The 23,719-nt window shown below is 43.0% G+C and overlaps 1 protein-coding gene across 1 annotated transcript in view; it reads left to right on the top strand.

The window, feature by feature from the left end:
• LOC146860861 (uncharacterized) overlaps positions 1-22,686 on the top strand; it is a 62,324-nt gene extending 39,638 nt beyond the window's left edge. The window contains exons 4-5 of the mRNA XM_085646385.1: positions 16,389-16,508; positions 21,919-22,686. Coding sequence (XP_085502511.1) covers positions 16,389-16,508; positions 21,919-22,048 — 250 coding nt within the window. The 3' untranslated portion in view covers positions 22,049-22,686. The remainder of the gene's footprint in view (positions 1-16,388; positions 16,509-21,918) is intronic.
• The last annotated feature ends 1,033 nt before the right edge of the window (positions 22,687-23,719 follow it).

Raw genomic sequence — 23,719 nt, 5'->3', positions numbered from 1 at the left:
GGCTCCCTGGCTTGCAATTTTCCAGGACAAGAAAATCAGACATGCCCAGATACATTGAGGGATATCTACTTTGAGGCAAGGTTTTGGACTTGAGACAAGTGGAAGTAAGTGACGCAACAGTGCAGATAAGTGAAAGGAAGCAATACAGTCAGACCATCCCTGACTCTCCTGCATTCCGAGAGACATGTCAGCCATTTGTAGAAAGTCCCCAAAGGAACACCAGGGCACACATGCATTCCAATGAAAAGGTCTGAAGAGGTCAGGCAAAGATCACTACCCAGGATCCCTGTGAACCATTATCAGAAAGGCTGCTAGCAACATCAAAAGGCCACAGTCTGGCAAAGGATAAAGACCTCAAATTTAACTCATTAAGTACCATGGCAACATCTTGCATAATTCATTAAATGAGAGACTAATCTTTGGACAGTTTTAGAAATAGAGGACAAGCATTCAATTATAAATCACAGACTGGGCATTAAATACAAAAATACACACCGCAAGGTGTTTGAAGGAAAGCCAGACTTGTACCACTGGCACATAAATATATTTGCTGTGGCCATAAAAGAAAAGGCAACATGGTTGCACCTAAAGCTCCACAACAGTCAACTGACCAAAAATAGAAATATGAGAGCATGGACCATGGGTAGACAGGTGCTGCTGGTATCCAGAATCCACAAAACCATGCCGAACCGGAACAGACAAACTGGACGCTATAGAAGAGACAAGGGAGACATTGGAGCATAAAATTGATACTTGCACTTGACATAGGCCTATTGAGAGCAGATAAGACCAAGTTGTACTAGAGAGTCAAAGAAACTGAATGAATGCTCACCACGACTTGCCGACCAGTGAAAGAATTCCAAGAGCAGACCATGGATCTTCAGGAGTGTATCTGATTCTTGGAGTATAGGGTGGAATATTCTGAAGGGAGAGCTTTGAAGAATAATATATGAATATTTGGGCGGAAAGAAAAAGTAGAGGGGCATCTATTGTAGCCCTCATAATAAACTATAGAGATTGTTACAATTTACTGTAATTGGTGAGTAAAAATGGTCCTTACAATGTGGAAAATAGCAATGTACTGCTGTTTTCCGATTAGAATCCTGTGGTCCAGTGACAAAGGAACCAGATCTTAGGTGTTAAACGAATCCTGGTGGAGTTTGGTCAGAAATGCCTACCGCTTGTCCCAGCAAAACTGAGAATTGTTGGTGAAAGTAGCTTACATTTCTTTGAAGATCCAGCAGTCATGAGGGAATAGGAAAGGACTTGTCAGCTACCACAAAGCAAAATGCATCACCAACCCTATGGGCAAGACAACACCAGAGAAAGGAGCTCAGAAATAAGCATGTCCCATTGAAGGCACAAAACCATTAAGAACAAGAAGAGGTGGGGGGCATCAGAGAGCGGTGCATCAAGATGGCCGCTGCTTTACGCGGCTCTGCCAGCGGAGATGACAATCCTCTATAATCCTCCCTTCAGAGGACTTGCAGCCCTCAAATACATAAAACCATAATTGTGGAGGGCGCCTCTGGGCAGCTGAAATGAGGCTGGGCATTGTGGGGTCTCGTCTGAGGCTGGTGTATGGTGGGCTTGGCCCGCAGGGCAGCGTGGCCTACCGGGAATGGAGGGGTGTCGTGAGGTCGCGCTGCTGTGCCCTAGGCCCACCTGCTTCCCGCCTGGGATGGTAAGCCTGTTGCAGCTAGACTGCGCTCCATGGCCATCTCCCCTGGGGTTTGTGTCTGCCTGTGTGCTGCCCGTGAGGGGCAGGGGATGCGGGCAGCTTGGCGCACAGGGGCCATTGGAGCGGTCAGCCTGCTATTGCCCACCACTGCCTGGAGCATGCTAAGGACTGTGCCACAGAGATGTGGAGCGGTCTTTTTGGGACAAGGTTGGTTACCCCCCGCACACTGAATACAGTTTTAATGTTGGGTGGCACCTCTGATACTTGTTGGTCCTGAAGGAGCTGAAGTGACGCTCGCCCTGACTTGCTGAGTGCTGTGGTGACTCCTGGGTCTGCTCAGGGCCCCCCAGGTATAGAGGTGTGGTAGGACCTGATGTGACTACAAAATCGATACACTAACCATGCGCCTGGACCATATGAAGGAGGGATTGGACAAGCATGGCCGACACCTTGTCCAGGTTGAGACGCGTGTTTCGGAGGTGGAGGAAGCCCACACAGCCACCAATGAGCATCATTTAAGGATGGAAAAGGGAATGGAAGTAATAAAAAGAAAAGAAGACTTGGAGGCTCAATCTAGACAGAACACTTTCTGTATCCTCGGGGTCCCAGAATCAACTGCCATGGTCAGAATGGATGCCTATGTTGGGATGTTGCTCTGCTACCTGTTTGGAGATGCCCAGTAACCATTGTTTGACATTGATTGTGCCCATTGCTTGCTAGATCCTCACCCACATCCGGGGACTCCAGCACGGCCTATTGTGGCATGCCTCCTCAACTAAAAAGATGGAGAAACTGTCCTGCAGCTGGCCAGGGAACACTGAACTCTCCATTCTACCCGGGTTTCACATTATCTGTCCAAATGGCTCACCAGGAATTTATACCAGCCAATAGCCGATTGCAAAAGGTTGACACGCAATATTAATTGATTTACCCTGCCAAACTGCGAGTCTCATTCAGTGGCAAAACCCACCTTTTTACTGACCCTGAGGCATCTCTGAAATTCTCCTGCAAGCTTGAGCCTCTTGGAGCGGTCCAGCTGGTACGCAGGGGTGGTGACACGCATTGCTTTCAGTGACAATGATTGAACCAGGCTCCGTCTGCATGCCATGGGGCCTGAACAGCACCTTCTGTGGTTGTGTGCCATGGACTGCAATTTGTGGCCAGTACGATAATTAACCATCATCCATGAGCCCCTTGTTCTCTGTTTGCAATCTCAGCCATCCAGCTTGGACTTGGTGGGATCTTCGCACAGCCTCCTGGTGCCCCAGGGATGCATTCCTACATTCTTTCTTATCATGTTCATATTGGAGAGGGAAGGGCCTGTTTGAGGATGGTTCATCTAGAATGGGTTGTTGAAGTAGGTGGTGGGAAGGAGAGTTTTTGTTGTGTCTCTCGTTTGTTTTTCTTGTTGCAGCGCACCTACATATCAGTATACTATATTTGCCTGCAAACCCTTTGCAGCTTACCGAGCCCTTTGCATAAGCTCTACACCCAGCGTTCCCACCCTGTAAGGTGCATTTGACCTGGAACGCAGATTGAATGGTCAGCGCAAGGCTTGGCTAGTGCATACCTACTTGCGCCGACATCACATCAATATTTTCTTCTTGCAGGAACTCCACCTCACCAATATCTCTCATTCCTGCCTTCACGCTGGCTTGCTTGCAGAAACACATGCCGCAGTATATTCTAATTATGCTTGTGGAGTCGCTATTCTCATCCAGAAGGGACTACAGTGGCACAAGAACACATCCCTGTGTAACATGCAAGGTAGATACATTATCATACATGGTAGACTCATAGGCAAATCTCTCACGTAGGTCGCTGTTTATGGGTCTAACATTGATAGCCCCGCCTTCTTTGCAGACCTCTGGAACCATATCGACAGTGTGGGACCTGAAATAGTCTTGTGGGGAGGCGATTTTAACATCATACTTGACCCTCACCTGGACTGGTCTAGTGACAAAAGACGGCTGCACCCTGAAGAGGCTGCTCAACTGAGCCTTTCAATAGAAGACAGTGGGAAGCTCGCTCACCCCCTGTATAGAGAGAGCACTTGCATAGTGTCCACACATAACACCTGGTCTAGCATCAACTTATGGCTGGCGACCCCAGATGTGGATCCTTGGCTGTTGTCCATCGCACATCTCCCACGGGCAGTCACAGATCAGGCCCCGTCCTCCTTGAACTCACAATCCCATGACATGGGACCTAGCTCCTGCATATGGCAACTCTCTATCAATGTTCTCTGTGACCCAACATTCCAAGACAAGGTTAGATTGCATATTGTATAATATTTTTCCCTTTTTTCACAATCTGTGTCCTCTGCTTCTGCACTCTGGGAGGCCTTTAAACCTACATTTGGGGTGTGTGCATTGCCAAGCAGGCTGAGATGCTGAGAGAGATCCAAACACAACTTACTAAGCTTGAAAGAATGTAGAGGCATGAGAGGCAAACCACATATAAACCGATGAAAATCACATATAAAGAGAATGTGGAATACTTCTATATGCCTATATGGAATACATGGTCAGGCAATATGATGAAGGGGACAAATCAGACCGTTTACTGGCCTGGTTATCCTACAGTATAGATGTGTCTAGCTCTGCTACCATCCTCATATCCTCTACATGTCAAGTACTGAACACAAAAGCAAAGATTAAATAAAGAGATGAGGGCATTTCATGCTAAATTATATATAGTCCCCTAGATTACCATGAATAATGTATGTGTGGATACGTCAGGTTTGTTGGCTTAAAAAGGGCATTCTACTTAAAGCTGAAGAGGTGAATACTACAATAACATGTGAAGAGATTTAGGAAGTAATCAATGACCTAGCTAGTGGTAAGACTGCAGGGGAGTGATAAGCTTCCAACAGACCTTATGCAGTTTTTGTCTGCTCCGTGATCCCCAGATTCCTTAAGGTATTCGACAAAGGGACTCTTTCCATTTCAACTTAATGGGCAAATTGTCTCACTATTCAAGCAACTCCATGAACCTCTATATTTGTCACCCCCTATCAATGCTTAATTTAGATTGTAAAATTCAGTAAAACAGAATAACCACACTACTAACCCATCAAGTGCACCAGGATCAGTCTTGATTTATATATGCTGGAAACACCGCGATAAATACCTCTTCCATGTTTTGAAAGAATACTCAGGACAGCCAGATATGCCTACCATGGTTACAGTGGGCATGGAGAAGGAATCTGACACCTTATATTGAAAATGTGTACTAGTACTGCGGAAAGAGATGAGTTTAGGGGAAAAAGGGCTGAAATTAATTGCATTGCTATGCCCACCACACTGGGTTAGGATGGGTAAGGTGATATCAGATACATGAAATATGCATGGGGTACATTGCAGGACTGTCCCCTTTTCCTGCTCATATTTGCTCTGGCAAGGCGCCCCTGATGGCAGAACAAGATATAAATCAGATGTTTGCAGTTATGGGAGGATTTGAAGACCTATGTGGTCTGAGTATCAATTGGACCAAGTCCTGTTTTTCCCTCTATGCCCCATGACCGAGAGCTAAATAAATGCTCTACTAGAGCTGCCTCTGACATGAGTACCAGTAACAATCCCAAATACCTAGGCATTCAAGTCTATCATTTAGAGACATAATTCTAGAAACAAACAGCATTATTTGCAATATGCAGAATAGCTTTGATTGAGATCATGGTCGTACCATGCCCTGTGTATTATTTTAAGAAGCTTCCACTGCAGCTGCCCAAATGTTTTGGGGTGAGCTTATGAGTACAATAGTAAACATCATTTGGTAGTAACAAAACATAAGACCTAACGTAGGAAATTCCAGCACACAGTCTCTGAAGTGGGCTGAGTTCACCAGATATGGATCCAGACGATACAGCAGCCCAAGTTCAGTGGGTAAGTGGGAATATGAGTGTGAAACAACAAGTTACAATTAAGGGATTTAATACCGCGGCAATAATGGAGCACTTATTCACACCACACAAGCGATGAAGGTATCTATAAGTGCCTGGAGCAGATTCTTAAATCATGGAAACACAAAGATAGCCCAACACCCAAGGGCTGCCCATTTGGGTTATATTTGCATTTTTAAAGAAGGAGAAGGACCGCAAACATTTGTTAGCCTCGGTAGAGGGTATTCAATCCCTGTTGGCGTGTTTCTGAGGATTAACTCTCCAATAACATGAGATCTGACTTCCAGACCTCCTCAAACATGCTTAGTGTTATCGACAATAATCACTGTGTGACATTATTAGACGTGTCAGCCGTAGGGTGGTCTTCCCCCAAACATTTTGCCTCACTATGCTCTTTACCACTGCTAACTAGTCCTAAAGTTTTGTGCTCTCTCCTTTAAACATGTTAAAATTGGCTTACATCTAATTGTCACATTTAATTTACTAATTAATCCCTAGTCAAGTGGTACCACAGGTACCCAGGGCCTGTAAATTGAATGCTGCTAGTGGGACTGCAGCACTGATTGTGCCACCCACTTAGGTAGCCCTATAAACATGTCTCAGTCCTGCCATTGAACCCTATGTGTGTACTTTTTAACTGCCATTTCAATCTGGCAAATGAAACATTTTGCCAGGCCAAAACCTCCCTTTTTAATACATATAAGTCACCCTTAGGTTAGGCACTAAACAGCCGATAGAGCAGGGGTGTATTTAAAAAGTTGGACATGTACTTTTAGCACTTACATTTCCTCATAGTGAAAAACTCTTTAACCCATTCAGCGCTGCGCGGATTCCCGCGCGGTGCTGAAGGTTCTGAGCGCGGGCGGGGCCATGACGGAACGGTTCCGTCATAAGCACAGCCCAACCGACGTGCATGACGGAACCGTTCCGTCATAAGCGTCGAAGGGGTTAAATTAGTTTTTTCCTTCTGCAAGGCCTTCCTCTCCCATAGAATAACATGGAGTTATTTACCTTCTTACATTTAATAAGTGATGATTTTTAATTGGGAGCAGGTAGGAATGTTGAGTTTTTTGTCTAAAGAATTGTAACTTAAACCCCTCTTTAGTGGTATAGTCAGATTTTTTGTCACAATTCTGAAAATGCAACTTATAGTAAAAAATTGGCACTTTCTTGTCCCAACCATTTGGTGCCCGAACCCTATATCCTTGGTCACACGACTAGGTGTAGCTGGCATTTGGCCTTTGTGTATTACTCCCAGGCAGTGAGACAAAGGGGGAAAAGCAGCCGCAGTCTGTGTAGGTAACAGTGGTGGGTCCATGTAAGCTAAATCCATGAAAAGTTAATTTTATTTTTGTAGCTTGTTTCCAGGATCCACTATTTGGGAAGATCGGAAAAGTCGGATCTGTTGTCTGTATTCATGCGAGAGTCAGCTTCTTAGCTTTCTGTGTGGGGTTGTGTGCAGGCGGTGTTCTGCAGGTTTCTGGAGAGGGTTATCATTCCCAAACAACACTGTCCGCCCATGTGCAGGTTGATGCTTTAGGGCTTTCTGTTGACAAGTCTGAGGATGTAATTAGTTTGGGAGAATTTCTTTCCTTTGATCCCATTTAAGCCATGAGTGGAGTGTCATTGAAGTCCATAGGTGGCTCCCCGTGTACAGGTGCTTGCAAGCTTAAGATCCCGGTTTCGGAGGGAGAATCATTAAATGTTAAAGGTATAGTTTTAACTTTTTCCTCCTAATATATCTTTATCTGAAATGCAAGACAGTGAATAACATTTGTAATGGAAAAGATTGTCCCGGCTGTTCCCACAGCGATAACAATAGTAATAATTGCGCAGTGTTTGCTGCTACTTACTTTCCATTTTACAACACTGTGAATTACATGATGCTGCAACTCAGATGATTGGTGCTCCTATTATCAGTGACATGCTTAAACAAATCTAGGACAACTTATGGATGTCTTAGTGACTCAACGTGCCTCCTTTAACAAATATGACGTAGTAACTTCTTGCGAGTGGACCAAAGCATCAACTATATGTGATCAAATATCTCTTCCTTTTGTGGATTAGAGAAAGTTCTATGTTTCACTACTAGCAGTTTAGATGAGTACACAAAGAGAGAGAGAGAGAGAGAGAGAGAGAGAGAGAGAGAGAGAGAGAGAGAGAGAGAGAGAGAGAGAGAGAGTATAAAAGACCCATGCACAACCTCCCTAAAAATAACTAATACACGCATAAAAAGTTGCTCATGTCTTGTGAAAAAGGAGCCAATGTGGTATCCTCTTGTCTTGAGCATTACAGATGCCCTGACAAATTCGGAGAGGTCACCTCACCCACAGTTTATTATGTCATGCTTCATCATTGGTGACCTCTCCACGCCAAGAAAGGCAAGTACCACCACAATAGACTAAACCAGTCCTGGGAGGTCCAGATAATTTGACTGAATAAAAGCAGGGATCCAGTTGATTTAAAAAAAAAAATCTTACTGTATACCCAAAAGTATCCCTTTTATTTGGGAGTTACCCTAGATATGATTAAAACCCTTTTTGTTGGGACGTTTGATGAAAATTAATTATCAATCCATCCTTGATGGCTTACCAGCATGTTTCAGCCTAATCAAATGCCATAGTGGTGGGTTATCAGCCTTCATCAGGGCTCCTATAATCCCTGCCTTTTGTGCATACTTGCCGTGCAAAAAGATGAGGCATAAGGCTCTAATCCCTGTTCTATGTGTTTTCCTTATACCTGCCAGGATATTTAATTTATGGTCAAGCAGAAGAAACATTTGTTATGGGGTCAAACTAGACATATAGCGATGCAAGTAGACTGACAACCATAGAGGGACATTTAAGCCATTTACACATGAACATGTACCATACACATGGGCTCTGGATCTTGCCGAGATTGTATGTTTCAGGTATTCTCATAATAGAGTCAACCTTGACATGCCGGCATGTTACCAATTGATAAAATAGGCTTGTAAACGTCCATCACACATAAACATTATACACGTAAACATTATAGACAAGCTCAGAAGTTACCTTCTATTGTCCAAGTCTGAGACGGGCGGCCCTTGGGGGCATTTTTGAACAGTTTCTCTTATTTTAACACAAACTGGTTTATAAAGAATTAAACCAGCTACAATAAAGTCACTCATCTTCCACATCTCCTCTGTTTCCAGGTGTCCTGAAAGACGGGAAAACTCAACAGAAAACAGGCTAGTTGCGAATTGGGAATCAGTCGCAGATCACAGTGTGGAAAGGAAATCTAACTCTCCGTAGTATCACAGTGTGGAAAGGAAATCTAACTCTCCGTTATTGAGTATTCTGATGTTAATGAAATGTAGATTTTTTGGAGAAGGGCGTGCAAAATGCCACAGATCGCTGCTGCAGCGTCGACTGCATTGTCAAGTGACAATCGAAGCAGCTTTTTCTCTATAGTGTTGTGATGTCGGTAATTACATGACAGGGAATTAAAAGGGACAGCGTGCCTCTGCTCTGAGTTTCTAGTTGAAGCTGGGAGCCCAGATTTCCGAATAGAAATACAATTAGGGGAATAACTTCAATAAACTGCGCTTCCATTCATATTCTCATGGAGTAAACAAAGCATCTCCTTGTGAGGGTTCTCAACCATGTTGGTCTTGCACATGAGTTCTCACTAGAACAATAGAAAAGCTTGCTGCAGCGCAACAGTAAAAAAAACCAAGCTTTGGCAAAGCCAATAAGTCTCGCCTTTGAAACCTATAGGCTTTACTAATGGTTTTAGCCATGCCACACACCATCTCTGATGCTGTGCGGCTTGGCTAATAAACAGGAGAAAAACAAGTCTGCAAGGCCAGCTGTGCCTTCTTGCAGGCACGCACACCAAGCATGTATGGGCCTACAAATTGACACAAGCATATTTTTTGTTACTGATTCGAGTTGGATCGGTAAACAAAAGAAAAGGAATGTGCATGGGTGGGGGGAAAGACGGTAGGTGGGGAGGAACGCAAGTGGGTGTACGAGCATGGCGCTTGTAGTCACAGATGGCAGAATCACAAAGCGTGGGGAAGAAACACTGTGGGGCATATTATCAAGGACGGCGTTAAAATTATCGCCGCTTTAGCGGCAGGAAACTGCCGCCAAGGCGTTGATAATGGGCTTGATAATATGCCCTTGAGAATTCCAATAGAAGCCCAGGTTTTGGTGTGAACATGGGCTTCTTTAGGAATTGTCAGCGGAATATTATCAAGCCCATTATCTGCAGTTTCCTGCCGCTAAAGCGGCGATAATTTTAACGCCGTTCTTGATAATATGCCCCTGAGAGTGGGTGGAACCAACTCAAATGTGTGTGTGTGAGGGAAGCAACACAGAGTGCATGGATGGGGAAACAACACAGAGTGCACAGGGAGGTAAGCAAAGGGAGACAGCAGTGTGGAAGCAAACGAAAAAGAGAGAGCGCAACATATTCAAACACATGGTTGAGAGGCTTGAAGGGCGAAGCTGTATATAAATGAATGCGTACATAAGAGTGACTTAAAGGACAAAGTTGTGGAAAATAAAATGTTTATAATGTTATGAAAAGAAATGTGACGAGAGAAGACTGAAACACAGAGAAGAGGGAAACAAATGCACTCCTAAGGGGTGTATTTAGAAAAAGATAAAAATGTTCCTGAAATACAGGCACTTTTCGAAAAATAAAAGGAGCAAATCAGAGAGATGGTAAACAGGCTGTGCTTCACGGGAGGGACAAAGACTAGATAGATGGTCTTAAACAAATAAGCAGGGAAATAAGAGTGACATAACAAAAAGCCAATGGAAAGCAATGGGTGAAGTTGCCTAAACTTTCTTTTGACGTTCCCACAGCATTGCCCTGAAAATAGGCAACGCATTTGGAACGCCAAACACTGTGAAGTCCATGCTGTGCAGGAACTGAATTGCATGCACACAGGGGGGCACATGTTGTGTCCCCCTGCATTCACCCCATGGAGCGGAGGTCAGAGGGGGCCCTGTAGGGCCCGCTTTATTTCTTTTCCGCCATGGTTTTCATGGAGGAGGAACCACCATGAAAGCCGTGGTGGAGAGGAAATTCGTAATATGCTTGGCGGGACCGCGGTGGTCCCGCCAAGCATATTACGGCCTCCTGACTGCTGCAATACCACCAGGGAACTGCGGTTCCCTGGCGGCTGCAGTGGGGCATTGGCAGTCCGACTGTTCCAATTGTAATAGGGCTCTGGCTAACACTCAGCCTACTGTAGAAGAGGATCCTGGTGTAGCAGCTTCTAATTACATGGACTGGATCAATACCGCAGTATCTTCAACAGTCCCCCTTAAAACCTTTAGAAAATATATAAGCAGTCCCACTGCTCCTCGGTTTTCAACAGACCTAAGACTTTTTAAGCAAGAGTTAAGGCGCCAAGAAAGGATGTGGAGGCAACATTATTGGGAGGCAGTAAAAAACAAATACAAACAATACATACTGGAGTATAAGCAGTTGATTATAGAAAATACATCTAAATATTTCACAGACAAAATAAATTTGGCCAAAAACTCTGCCAAGAATGTATTTAATACGATCAAAACACTTGCTAGTCCGGATACCCCTAATACTTTGGAACATAATCAAACTATGTGGCACAAGATAGCAATTTGCATTCTAGAAAAGATTCAAGTTATATTGTAAATTCACCCCCAGCCAGAACTTACATTTTTTGGGTGACTGTCTGGATAGCTTGCAGACATTACAGGCTATGTTACTGAAGTTCCCCTTGCTGAAAAAGGATAAAGTTAAGTTGCTTATTGAGTCTACAAAAGCTGGCTCCTCGTTAGATCCCTGTCCACCAACGTGTTTGCAATCAGCAACTAATATAATTTCAGGTCACTTTACTCAATGATCCAAGCAGGAATCTTTCTGACTGATTGGAAGAAAGCCTCCATCCTACCGCTATTGAAAAAACCCCCACTTGACCCCAATGAGGTTAAAAACTATAGAACCATCTCTGGGCTTCGCTTTCCAGCACAAATACTGGAAAAACACCTTAATTTCAGGCTCTCATCCTTCTTGGACGCAAATGAGACACTAGTAAGGTTTCAGGAAAAACCACAGTCCAGAGGCAGCAGTGGTCACGGCAGTAGAAGAAATCATAAAGATCATGTACAGTGGAGGGAAAGCGGCATTGATCTTACTCCATCTGAATGCCGCTTTCGACACTGTCTGCTATACAGTGCTTACCAAACGGCTGAAAATCTTAGATGTCAGAGCTCAGCACATGAGCTGCTGACATCATTTCTCTTAAAAAGAAAACAAATAATCGCCTTCGGAGACTATATATCAACATCTTTCATGCTGCTATGCGGGGTCCCTCAGGGATCTTCTCTTAGCCCATCCCTTTCTAATATATGTGTGGCAACTTTGGTCAAATTGATCAGATCGTTTGGTTTTTCTACTGCATCACATGCAGATGATATACAGATTGTAGCTTTAATCTCAGAAGATCCATCAGAGGTCGCCAATTGTTTCAGAATGTGTATGAGTGAAGTTGTAGGCTGGATGGAAAACAACTGTCCTGTAAACTTTGAAAAGACAGAGGTCCTACTTTTGGAAAAAGACACAACCTTCTGGAATCCTGCTTCAGTCTCAAACTAGCTGCTAAAGAGACAGTGAAAAAAATTATTTATTTTGATTTCAAATTATCCTTAAAATCTTATATTCAGTTAATGATACAGATTTACTCATACCATCTTACAAAACTCAAACGAGTCTTATCCTTAAAGAACTGATTACTTCAATGCACTTTTCTGTTGGTCTTCCACAAATTGTTTAGGCAGGTTACAGAGAGCTCCAAATGCAGCTGTCAGAGCAATACGTGGTTTGAAGACAACGTACTATGTTTCTATGATCCAAGACCAAAAAGAGGGAGTGAGAGGAAAAAAAAGGAGGTTCGCTAAATGTCCTCCCAATATATATCCCCAAAACACCAAGTACAGTGAACCACGTAAGAATGGTCAGAATCACTGGGTGTATTCCTAATTTGGACTTGGACCGTGAACCATCATCCCACCAGTAGTGGTATGCTTCATCCTTGGGACATTGCCTCACTTGTGTCTTCTAATAAGCAGGAGTGTACTCAGCAAAAATGGTAGCACCTATTGAGGAATGTCTGAGTGAGGATCCGCTGAGATATAAAACTATCTAGTATGTACCCTAGCAGTTTATTTATGATACCACTAATAAATCACAAAGTTAATCTGGGAATGTTAGCATTCTTCCATCTTTTGGGTCAACATGTGTCAGCCATCAGTAAAACCCTAGTGTTCCAGTGGCTTTCATGAGGACCAGAATCCCTGAAAACTTTCCCTAACACAAAGTATTGAGTAGTGAATGTTGTCAACTGTAAACAAATAAATAGAACAACATTTTAGGCAATACTTACAACTCTGAGTCTCCCTCTATCAGGAGTTTCCTAAAAATACATAAGCAGGGAAACACACTAATATGCTAATATCCATGAACCCAGACCAATACTAAATATCAAACAATTAGGTCATGCACTCTACCATAACAATGTGAGGCTGTGCAAATCACATTTGTAATAAACACACACATGCAGTCTTTAGGGTGAAAGGGTTATCGGTTTCATTCCTATCTTGCCCATATAGGGATAGAAGAAGTTTCTCATTATTATCATACACTGTGTAGGGGCAAAAAGGTGTATTACAGTTTAGGCTGATGGACGTAGCAAGAAATGGTGTACGGTGTAACACTAAGGCCAATATAAAAGTCATGATACCATTAAGTAATCTTCATTGTATATAGTTAATTAAAACCATTACAAAACAATGCAGAACCAATAAAACTGCTCAATTTTAAGAAGGAAGGTGAGAGAATAGAGCGTTGCAAGTAAAATCAAACAAATAAGTGTGGATTGCCAAAGTACTCTAAAACCAGTGTCCTCTTTGTCTTTTCCCGAGGCAGAATTTTTTAACTCTTCCCAGGAGAAGCAGAGTTCAGTTGATGGTTTATTGCAATGTGTGTTCATAAATGTATGAGATTTGCTGTACAAATAATCAAAGAGGATAGCAGCTTAAACAGGGGTGGCGCCTCTGAGAGAACAGCAGATTGATTCCTGTCCAGTGGTGTTAATAGGGCAATAAAAACTGGTAAGTTGTTGACAGAGATAGTCCTCAGCAGTGGTGTTTGGTTGGAGTCTTAAGTTCCCGCAATACGTTAAGGAGGAGAGTAGTCGTTTTTGCGAGTTTGGTTTGGTGTCATGATACCAGATATACATGCAGTCGAGCACTAATGGGAAAAGGGGAGCACACACCCATTTTCCATTCAGGAGCCATTTCAAGCTCAACGGCTAGCTTTATCAGTAAGGCCATAGCAGTGGTGTCAGATGAATTTTCAGAGTGGGGGTTCTGCCATTAATGTTATATCACTGAAGTCATAGAAATTATGAAAAATCCAAGTGTCATACAAAAAGCAAGTGTCAAAAATTCACTGTACTCATTCTGTGAGAGAGTGGTAAAAGTGTTGTAGGAAACTAGTGGTGCACTTCAGATCACTTCTATGGTAGTGTGCTATCATTTATAGACAGCGTAGCTTCCATTGAAAGAGCCACTACATTTTCACAGATATATACTTCCATAAAAACTATATAGCGAACAAACAATAATGTGTGGATATCGGGTATCAGTAAATATTTATCATTTGCGCATCACCAAGTAAAGTGTCTTGATTTGTTCGGATCCTATCAAAATCTTTGCTATCATCAGTCTTCAAAATCACAAAAAACGTGATTCATTTGTCATTTCCTAATTGCTGATATATTTTTAAATATGTGTATAGTTCATTTACAGATATTTAACTGCTGTTTTGTGTTAGAAAAAAAAACTGAACTGGCGTCCTACAGCTGTTCATTTCACTTCCTGTAACCCAGCAAGATTGTCACCTGGGTCCCCTCTATACATAAACACAAGTGTTGACTAAGGAGCAATTTTTCAGAAGACATAGCTTGACATTAGACCTTTGTCATTAAACACAAAGCAAATGTAATAAGATATACACAAAAGTTAAAGGCATCTTTATTGCTCATTCACTTTCTGAACTCCAGCATGGTGTTTTAGAGGATGCTGCATCACCCTCAACAACCTTACTGCTCGCGCCTCTGAGCTATCGCCTTTGACTTCATCAACATGAAAATTATCTGACATATTTTGTGACCAGAGCAAACACAAGGAGATGATGGACGGAGTGCTGAAACTTTTCAGACACTCCCCCCAGTCACAGATATCTGTTGAATTCATTCTCGTTCTTTAGCTCACTTCCCCACCGCAGTTCAGACCCAGCCATATGCAAATCAGTCTTGACCCTGTGCCTCATGGGAACAGAGCAAACACAAGGAGATGATGTACGGAGTGCTGAAACTTTTCCCACACTTATCCCCAGTCACAGATCTGGGTTGAATCCATCATCATTCTTTAGCTCACTTCGCCACCTCAGTTCAGACCCAGCCATATACAAATCAGTCATGACCCTGTGCCTCATGGGAACAGTCTAGACAGAACTGCCAAGCAAGGTTTTCCCTGGACCAGAAACAAGCATCCTGGGACCGGTTTCTGGATAACACCCCTCATCAGCCAGACTAGCTATTTTGTGACCAGCACAGCCTTAGACTGTATTACTCTTCTAACACAAACCCATGCATTATGCTCAGCAAGTCTATAGTTTTGATCGCCTGAATGCAATGTTTCTTGCTCAATAAGACTCTGTGTTTGAAACTGTAATAAACAACAAAGCATTCTGTTTGCTCAACCAAGCACAGGCATTTGTAAATCACTGTTGAAAAGTCATACTAACTACTCAACAGGGTCATGTTGTTAATAATAACTTCTGGCGAGGCAGACAGACACATACTTGTTTAATATTGCCTTTGACTTCAGAGATTGGAACTATCCCTCGCACCAAAAGCTGTTCTAAGTTCTTTCATGAAAAAGGGGGTAGTAGGAGGAAACCTTAATACTTTCCTCCAGAGCTAGAGAGCTTTATCCAAAGAATGCAGTTGGGGTGGTGGAGAGAGATGAAAGGGCTTCCTTATGAGCTTGGACCTCCACTATGCCAGTGCCCAGAAAGAGTGTTTAATCCATCAAGTTTGTATGTGTCTTAGCCACCACCCTCTGAAATCCGATTATTACAGAATGTCATTCTGCTGTGGCAAAGCCTTCACCAAGGAGCGGCAACTGCCTTCCTTAACTGTGCCTGAATCTGAAAGAAGTGGACAAACATAAGTTCCAGGACCTGAGATCAGGTATGAAAGGTGGAGAAAATATGGATTTTATGTCAGAATATCATTGGCAAAAATATTGTTCCTTTGTGAGTAGATATTATATTCTTAACTCCAGTGGGACAACCTTTTTGTCAATTATATATAGGACACAGTATTTTTTAAAAGACATTATTTCATTCATATTATTCTGATACTATACCAACATATGCTATGATTTATGAAAACCTGAACATTACACATAAAAAAATTATGCACTGCTAAGTCAAGAGACAAATGATTTTTCATGTCAGATCAACTCAGGCACAAGAAAATCAAAATGAGATCTATATTTGATAGCTGCTAATAGTAAATCTCTTAATTTCATCAGTGGTATAGGAAAGTGGCAAGTTTGGCTTAAGTCTCTCAAACAATTAATCACTTTGTATAGCTGGAGTGATCCCCAAATCCTACCTGAATTACACCAGTAAAGATTTACCTACAGTGGTGACTCCAGCTTTGCTTATGTGCTGTTGGTTAATACTGCTTCTATTTCTATCACTCTCCAGTCTCATTAAAACCAATTTGCCAAGCCTATTCAACATGGACATCTCCGAAAAGGGAGATGGGAACCAGTTCCAGGAGCTCTGCTTCATGTGGCTGTACCAGAGCCTTATCGATAATGACAGGTATGGATGGGAGTGGATAGGATAATGCTTGATAATGGAAAGACTTATACTTGCTCTCTGCTTTATCCTGATATTTGAACTGGCATGAGAAGTTCCTTTTCATTACTTCTTCCAGTCCGCCTCCATTCCCCTTGCATGCATTTTTTTTTCAACATAAATGCCATGTTGCTAAATCTAAGTGCAGATGGGAAATATTAACAATATGATTCCAGTGAGAGGGACTTCTCAATCAATCAAAATTCTTTGTTTCAAAGAAACATTATCCAACATTGACATATACAATTACAAATATAATAAAATCAGCAATACATATCACTTATTTAAATCAATTTAACCAACACATGTAATGAATCTAAAACAGTATAGAAATTAAAATGTCTTCTCACTAAAACGCAGTAGAATTCAGCAGCCCATTATCCCACAAGTGTTAAAACATTTGGAAGAATAGCAGATTAACAATCAGCGTGTAACTCATTTTGTGATTTATTTTGCCGACTAAACATTGTAAAGTGCAGTGTGCAAAACCAAATTATCGTAATCACAGGGTTCCATTCAATCTAACCTCACTAGCAAAACCAGATTTCCCATCTCAAGACCATTGTTCTAATTATAGCATCCTCATTGAAAGATATAGGTCCAATTCCTTCCGCATACAATTTCCGCAAAATCTTTCTAAGCATGCTGTAAACAATTACAAAGCAAAATCAAAAGGGGATGATGGACGGAGTGTTGAACATTGTAAGCACTCACCCCCAGTCAACTGATCTGGGTTTAATCCATCATCATTCTTTAGCTCACTGCGCCACACCAGTTCAGACATGGCCATATGCAAATCAATCTGACCCTGTGCCTCATGGGAACAGTCCAGCACGAACTGCCAAGCCATGTCTTCCCTGGACCGGAAACAAGCATCCTGGGACCGGTTTCGGGTTCATCACCCTCATCAGCCAGGCTATCTTGAATCCAGTGGCAAAGTGAGCAAGAGACCCACGTCTGGGCATACCCTGCCAAATTAGGGCGAACAAAGCAAAACAAAAGGGGATGATGGACGAAGTATTGAGCATTACAAGCACAAACTCCTCAAAGGACACCCAGAAACACTAATAACATACATTTACTGCAGTTCTACACTTGGAGGTCCTATAACTGGCTACATTATCTATACCAAGAAACCAGCCAAATGGAGGGGAAACTTGGAACAGGCACCTGCACGTACCCAACACAATCAACATCCCTTATGGATCCAAACTCACTATATCCCTCTACCATGAATTTGGTGGAGAACTGTCCATTTTCATATACAGAAATGGACACATTTTAAGCAAGCATCAGAACAGAATCTCACAATTTTTGCCACTCATTTCCCCATTCTCTGTGCCTCCATGCCATCTGTTCTCAATGCCACCCCATGCCCATTAAACTTTTCTCCACTCTAATGAACCCTCCATTTCCCAATCCCCTCAAACCATCACCACCCCCTTATCCTCCCCCATCCTGAAACACCCCAAAACCATGGCTACACACCAAGAACTATCTACCCGACCATCAAGGCCCTCTTCCCACATGCAGTTAGTCCAAATTACCACAATCCTCGAACCTTATCAGACAAGACCCGACCATAGCCCCCACTCCAATGTTTGATGATCACCAACCTACCCCACTCTCTACCACTGATCTATTCACCGCTGAAGTGTTCCCCTAAATCACCGTGAACACAAAATCAACAACCTACTGGGTGAAATCACCTCATTACAAATGGACAAAAAATCTTGCTCCAAAGCACTTCTCAATTTCATAACTTTGGCAAACACAGCTCCTGCCATATAGATGCAGTTCAATCCCCCGTTTATTTCCCCCTGGGCAACCATCCCTTATACCCACTACCACCTTAGACCTAAATGCGCCACTACCGGATTGTCACAGTTAGAAGCGGGAACTTTGAGCAACTCATACGACAATGCTCTCTCCAAACCCTGCCAACACACGATTCTGGTCATCCTCGGTATTTGGAGGATCCCCTCTACTAATCAACCTCCCAGACCACCTCCCCAACTGGCCACCATCCAGCCTAATCAGAACTGAAAACATCACCTCTCTTAAACTGCATCCTTTTAAAATGTCAGTCTGCACCCAAACATGCCACGGAAATAGCAGAAAGCATCCAACTACATGATATTGACATTTGTCTCCTTACTAAAAATGGCTGAACAACCACTCAGCCCCCATTATTGATCTTCTCATCCCACCTGGCTTTTCAATAGTTCACTGCTACCGAAAGGATCATATTGGCGGTGGATTACCTATCATACACAAAAACAATCTAGGCCTACAAGTTTCTGCACAGCCGAATACTCATCCTTCGAATATCTAGGAGTTGATCTCTCACCCAAAGGCTACAACCCCAATCAAATTTGACACCATCTACCACCCTCCAGGTGATAAAACTCAACTCCTTGAGGACTCAACAGACCTAATAACACAAAACTCCCTGAAGGACTCCACAGACGTTACACTAGGAGACCTAATCCTGTACTTGAATGATACAGATGATACAACAATATAAGCCCTATCCACTCTCCTTGAAACAAAAGATCTATTCAACATTGCAAGCAACAAACTCACAATAAAGGCTCCGCCCTTGATGCTGTCCCCTCGAACCCCATTACCATTTCCCTCCACTCCATCCTACCCACAGACTGGACTGACCACCACCTAATCCCATTCGATCTCAATTTCTCCAAACACAAGCACCACACCCAAAATAATAGTCCTAAACATTGGGCAAGGAACACACACCAAATCCCTAAATTAGACCTGGAATCCCTAATCATCTCTCAAATTTGCCCCCACCCGACCTCATTTCAGCAGACATCCTCACCACCCCCATTTAACACAAGAATTATAGAACTTCTTGACAATATTGCTCCTCTTAAACTCAAGAAATCAATAATTATCTTTTCAAGGTCATGGTTCAATGGAGATCTGAATTTATAGAGACGTAACCTTAGGCTGGCTGAAAGAACCCGGAGACAACAACCCTCATTGACCCATCTCACTCTACTTCAAGCTGAACGTCTTAAATACAAAAAACATACATACAGAGAAAAATCTCCCACTCCAGAAACATTCTTGACCACTCCAGAAACATTCTTAGAGACCTGTTCAACATCATTAAACAACAAATGTCCTCTTTCCCACAACATTCAATGGATTACTCAGTCAAGCGCTGTGAAGGGTTTGCCAAACCTTTCTCTGAAAAAATAATAAACATCGAACACTCACTATACCCCTCCATCTCTTCTCCCCTCATCAAAGATGCTACTTCTTCCAAAGTTGGTCCCACATCCGCCTCCCGTTTTACTGATGGTGGTTTCCCAAAACCCACCTCTTCACTGAACCAGAGCACCAACCTTGCAAAACACTTTTACAGCATGTCTTTACAAGTTTAAAATAGCCCCGATTTGCAAACATGGACCACTATTTTAGGTATCTAACTCACTAAGAGAGGCCATTTTTGTTTTGGTGCCCAGCCTAATTTCTTTTCCGGCCTGACCCTGAACTGTGTGTTCAGAACATTCCAAGACATTCTCGCGCATTAATCCCATTCCTTGCTTCAAGTTATAAGAATTACTCATACAATTGTATGCCATCTTTGTGATGTTCCCATGGAGTAAATGGTATGCAAGGTCACAGCATGTGAACACCTTGCACACATACATCAAGCCATTTCCAGATGTAAGTCAATTTATATTCACAACACAATGGAGTGCTTAAAAACAAGTTGGCCCGTTGTGAAATATAGCCTGGTGGGTTCATATACCTACCCCACGGATGCACTTTGTGTACAGAAATTGGATTCCAATCACGGTAAAATGGTTTGTTAAGGTAATGTGCCTGCTGTAGAAGTGAGCACATACTCTACATATCAGCAGTATGAATCTGAATTAATCCAACTAGCATTCCATTTAACTTTGAGCTGCTATAAGGGGCTAACTATCATTAAAACATGTTTTAATATCAAAATAATCTTTGAGGTTCAACACACTGATCTCCTTGGACTGAACATTGAGGGAGCCATCACTAGGGCCTCAAATGTGGAAAGCAAAGGGATTATAATTGACATCTCAAGATGTCGCCACACAGCACTGATGAACTTCTTATGATTTTTAGATCTGCCGTTACAGAGAAACTCTCTGGTCTACTAATTGTTATCAATTCTTTCAAAAAAACAAAAAAGTATTGGTGCTTTCAAGACTTCTACAGTATACAATTTTCCCTACAAATATCAGGAAGAGACTGCACTCCAAAGCTCTTCTTCAATGTTGGGTAATTACTGGTGGACGTACCCCCTAAACATATACTTCTGGCTACTGGCCTGTTTGCACGCACTGCACCTTTGTAACAGAGTATCTTCCTCGACGTTGCTTACATAATCCAAAAGAGTAGCTATCAAACATGGTGACTGTGGAAAATATTAACTATTATACTTGCTATAGTTTTCAATTTATTGTATCCTATTCCAGGGATGAGGAATATTCCATCACTGATTATTTAACACTTAGGGGCCGATTACGATCTCGTTAGGAAACTCTTCTGACCGAATCAGTTTCGGAATCGTTTCTGAATGAATCGGGTTCTGCGAGTCCAGCCAACCAATTATGATCCTTCCCAATATTGTTCGGTTGGATTCCCATTGACTTCAATGGGAGCCTGTGCTCCGAACGAGAATACATGCTCCTATTGAAAAAAAGGGTGGGTGGGGAAAACCTTGCACCCTGGGGCGGACACCCCATGGTGCCTGCCATATTGTGCATGGTTGGGAAGAGATGTCCCTTGGGTACCCCCACGGGCCCTATTCGGATGCCTCAGGGGAAAGAGAGGTCCGCAACAGACCCCCAAAGACAGATTTCGACAACCGTTTTGTGTCAGGCAGACCAAATTGGAACGCTGTCCGATTCGGTCAGCGTAATTGCTTGTCCAGAAACCGTATCCATAGAGATGTACGAATCGGCTCCGAAAGACTCAGGCTGTCCAAATGCCTTTCGGAACCCATTCGGACTAACGAACAGTTACTGGGCATCCTAATCAGTCGTTGGGAAATGTGTACGATTCGTTTGGAAACAAGGTTTTCGAATCGGATTCTGCAATACCGAATCCCATTCAGAGCCTTTCCTAACGAGATCGTAATCGGCCCCTTAGTGTGATTTTGCAATCTAACTTCAATGTGTTTACTAATTTGTTGATTACCACCCCATGACTCCCTTAAGCTCAATTCCATTCCTCTAATATACTCCATGCTCTTCTGCAACTTTATTCCAACATTAGTGATGACTGAACTTTATCCAGTATAATTTTTTACACTTGCCATATCTGACTCTCTTGTTCTGTGCTTCTGCTCTGTGCCCTACAGCCTATCAAATGGAGATGCCATGGAAGCGGCGCAGATAAGCCACAAGTCCTTCTGCCCAAAGCTTGCTCAACTTATAGGCGAACTGGCTGACGAATTGTCTGCCTACCACACCACAATGAAGAGGCAGTGACGCTACTGTGATTTCTCAGTGCCATAGAGGCAGATGGAGAAACTCAGCATTCACTGGATCTTCAAGTGACTCCTCTAGCTTTCCACAAGGATTTCAATCTTCCCACTCTGCTATTTCCCCCCTGCCTTTGCAAAAATGGACAAGCCTCTGATATTATCCTTAAAAGTGAATTGAAAAGCAGAGATCAAACAATCAGAGATCATGGGCTTATTTGTATGCTTGTACAGAGAAAGATTTCGTCACACCTGTGCATGTACATCGAAAAGCTTAGCAATAGCTTTCACTGATGCTTATTATAGAAAGTCGAGTGATGGGCTTACCAACCCGTTCAATGTTAAAATTCAGTTGAATATGCAGAATGATCAACAAACATGCTTATAATCTCCAAATAAAATTCGTTTTTTGAAAATTCAACTCATAAATATTCATGATGGACTCGGTGGGTGGAGAATCCAGCTTCCATGTACCACTAGACTGTGTATTAAACCTAGCTGGCAGTCTTTCTAACTCAAGGAGAAAGCAAATCATATTAAGTACACTAGTGGATTTAGAGGAGCCTGCTGAAGGTTAATATACAGGTTAAGACAAGTAGTACTATTTTAAGCTAATGGAATATTTATTAAACAATTTACTTTCAATAAAACATGTATTTTAAAGTGTGCGTTATTGACTTGTTCAAATTTTCTAAATGTGAGACTATAACTGTTAGCATGCAATTTAAAAACTATTTGGCTCATATTGTAGTCTGGATGCAGGCAAATTGCCTTAACTTAAACACCGAGAAAATGGAGGTGATCCTCTTTGGCCATGATATATCATTTTGGAATCATTCCTGGTGGACATCTAATCTTCTAATATGCATGCTAATAAATAAACACATAACACATTTCTTGTTTGGGTAAAGTTGCTGCAGGTTTATTACATACACTGTTATGTAATATGGTGGGTTATCGTACGGGCGATCCAAGGGCAGGCAACCAACTGGGCCGCCTGCCCGCCTGATGAGCCAAGCAGCACTGGGGCGAACCCCATCTGTGCTGCCCCTTCTGGTGATCCTCTTTCCAGATCACGTGACATATGGTCCCTTATTAAACACGCCCCTTTCAGGGCAGAGCATAGCATAGCAAACCCCCGGTTGTTCAGGCCCACAACCGCCTGAAGGACTAACGGGGCACCGACACGGTTTTCCAGGAACCTCCCATGAGGCTCCTAGGATGTGGCTTTGGCACCCCCTATAGTGCCGCGCAGAGGTACCCTTCTGTATCCCGCTGCTTCCAGATTGCCCTGTAACTCCGCCTGCAACGAAAAAAAGACAACATTACAACATTCTCTTCCTCTTGCCTGACACGAACCACGCCTGGTAAGCGGTAGGGTGGGAGATGACGTGTCGGGCACGCGAAAGAGGGCGCCAAGATGGTGGGGGAGGCCTATATACTCCGCCCCCAGTCCTAGTGCTCAGGAAGTGACACTACCTAGCGCACCGCGACAAAGCTGGGGGGACTCCTCCCTGAGTCCCTGCCCCTAAGGGGGGGTGGGGTGCCCCGATGATACTAGAGGGTAGCCCTCTTTAGTGGCCCCCTGCGGGGGCCTCGGTCAGCCACATAGTATCACCATTGGCAGCCTTCCCCACCCCACCAACATAAAATAAATGCTAATAAATAAACACATAAC

This window comes from Triturus cristatus, chromosome 3_1 (genome assembly GCF_964204655.1).
Source record: "Triturus cristatus chromosome 3_1, aTriCri1.1, whole genome shotgun sequence".
Classification (NCBI taxonomy): Eukaryota; Metazoa; Chordata; class Amphibia; order Caudata; family Salamandridae; genus Triturus; species Triturus cristatus.
This window is presented reverse-complemented; position numbering and strand designations above follow the sequence as displayed.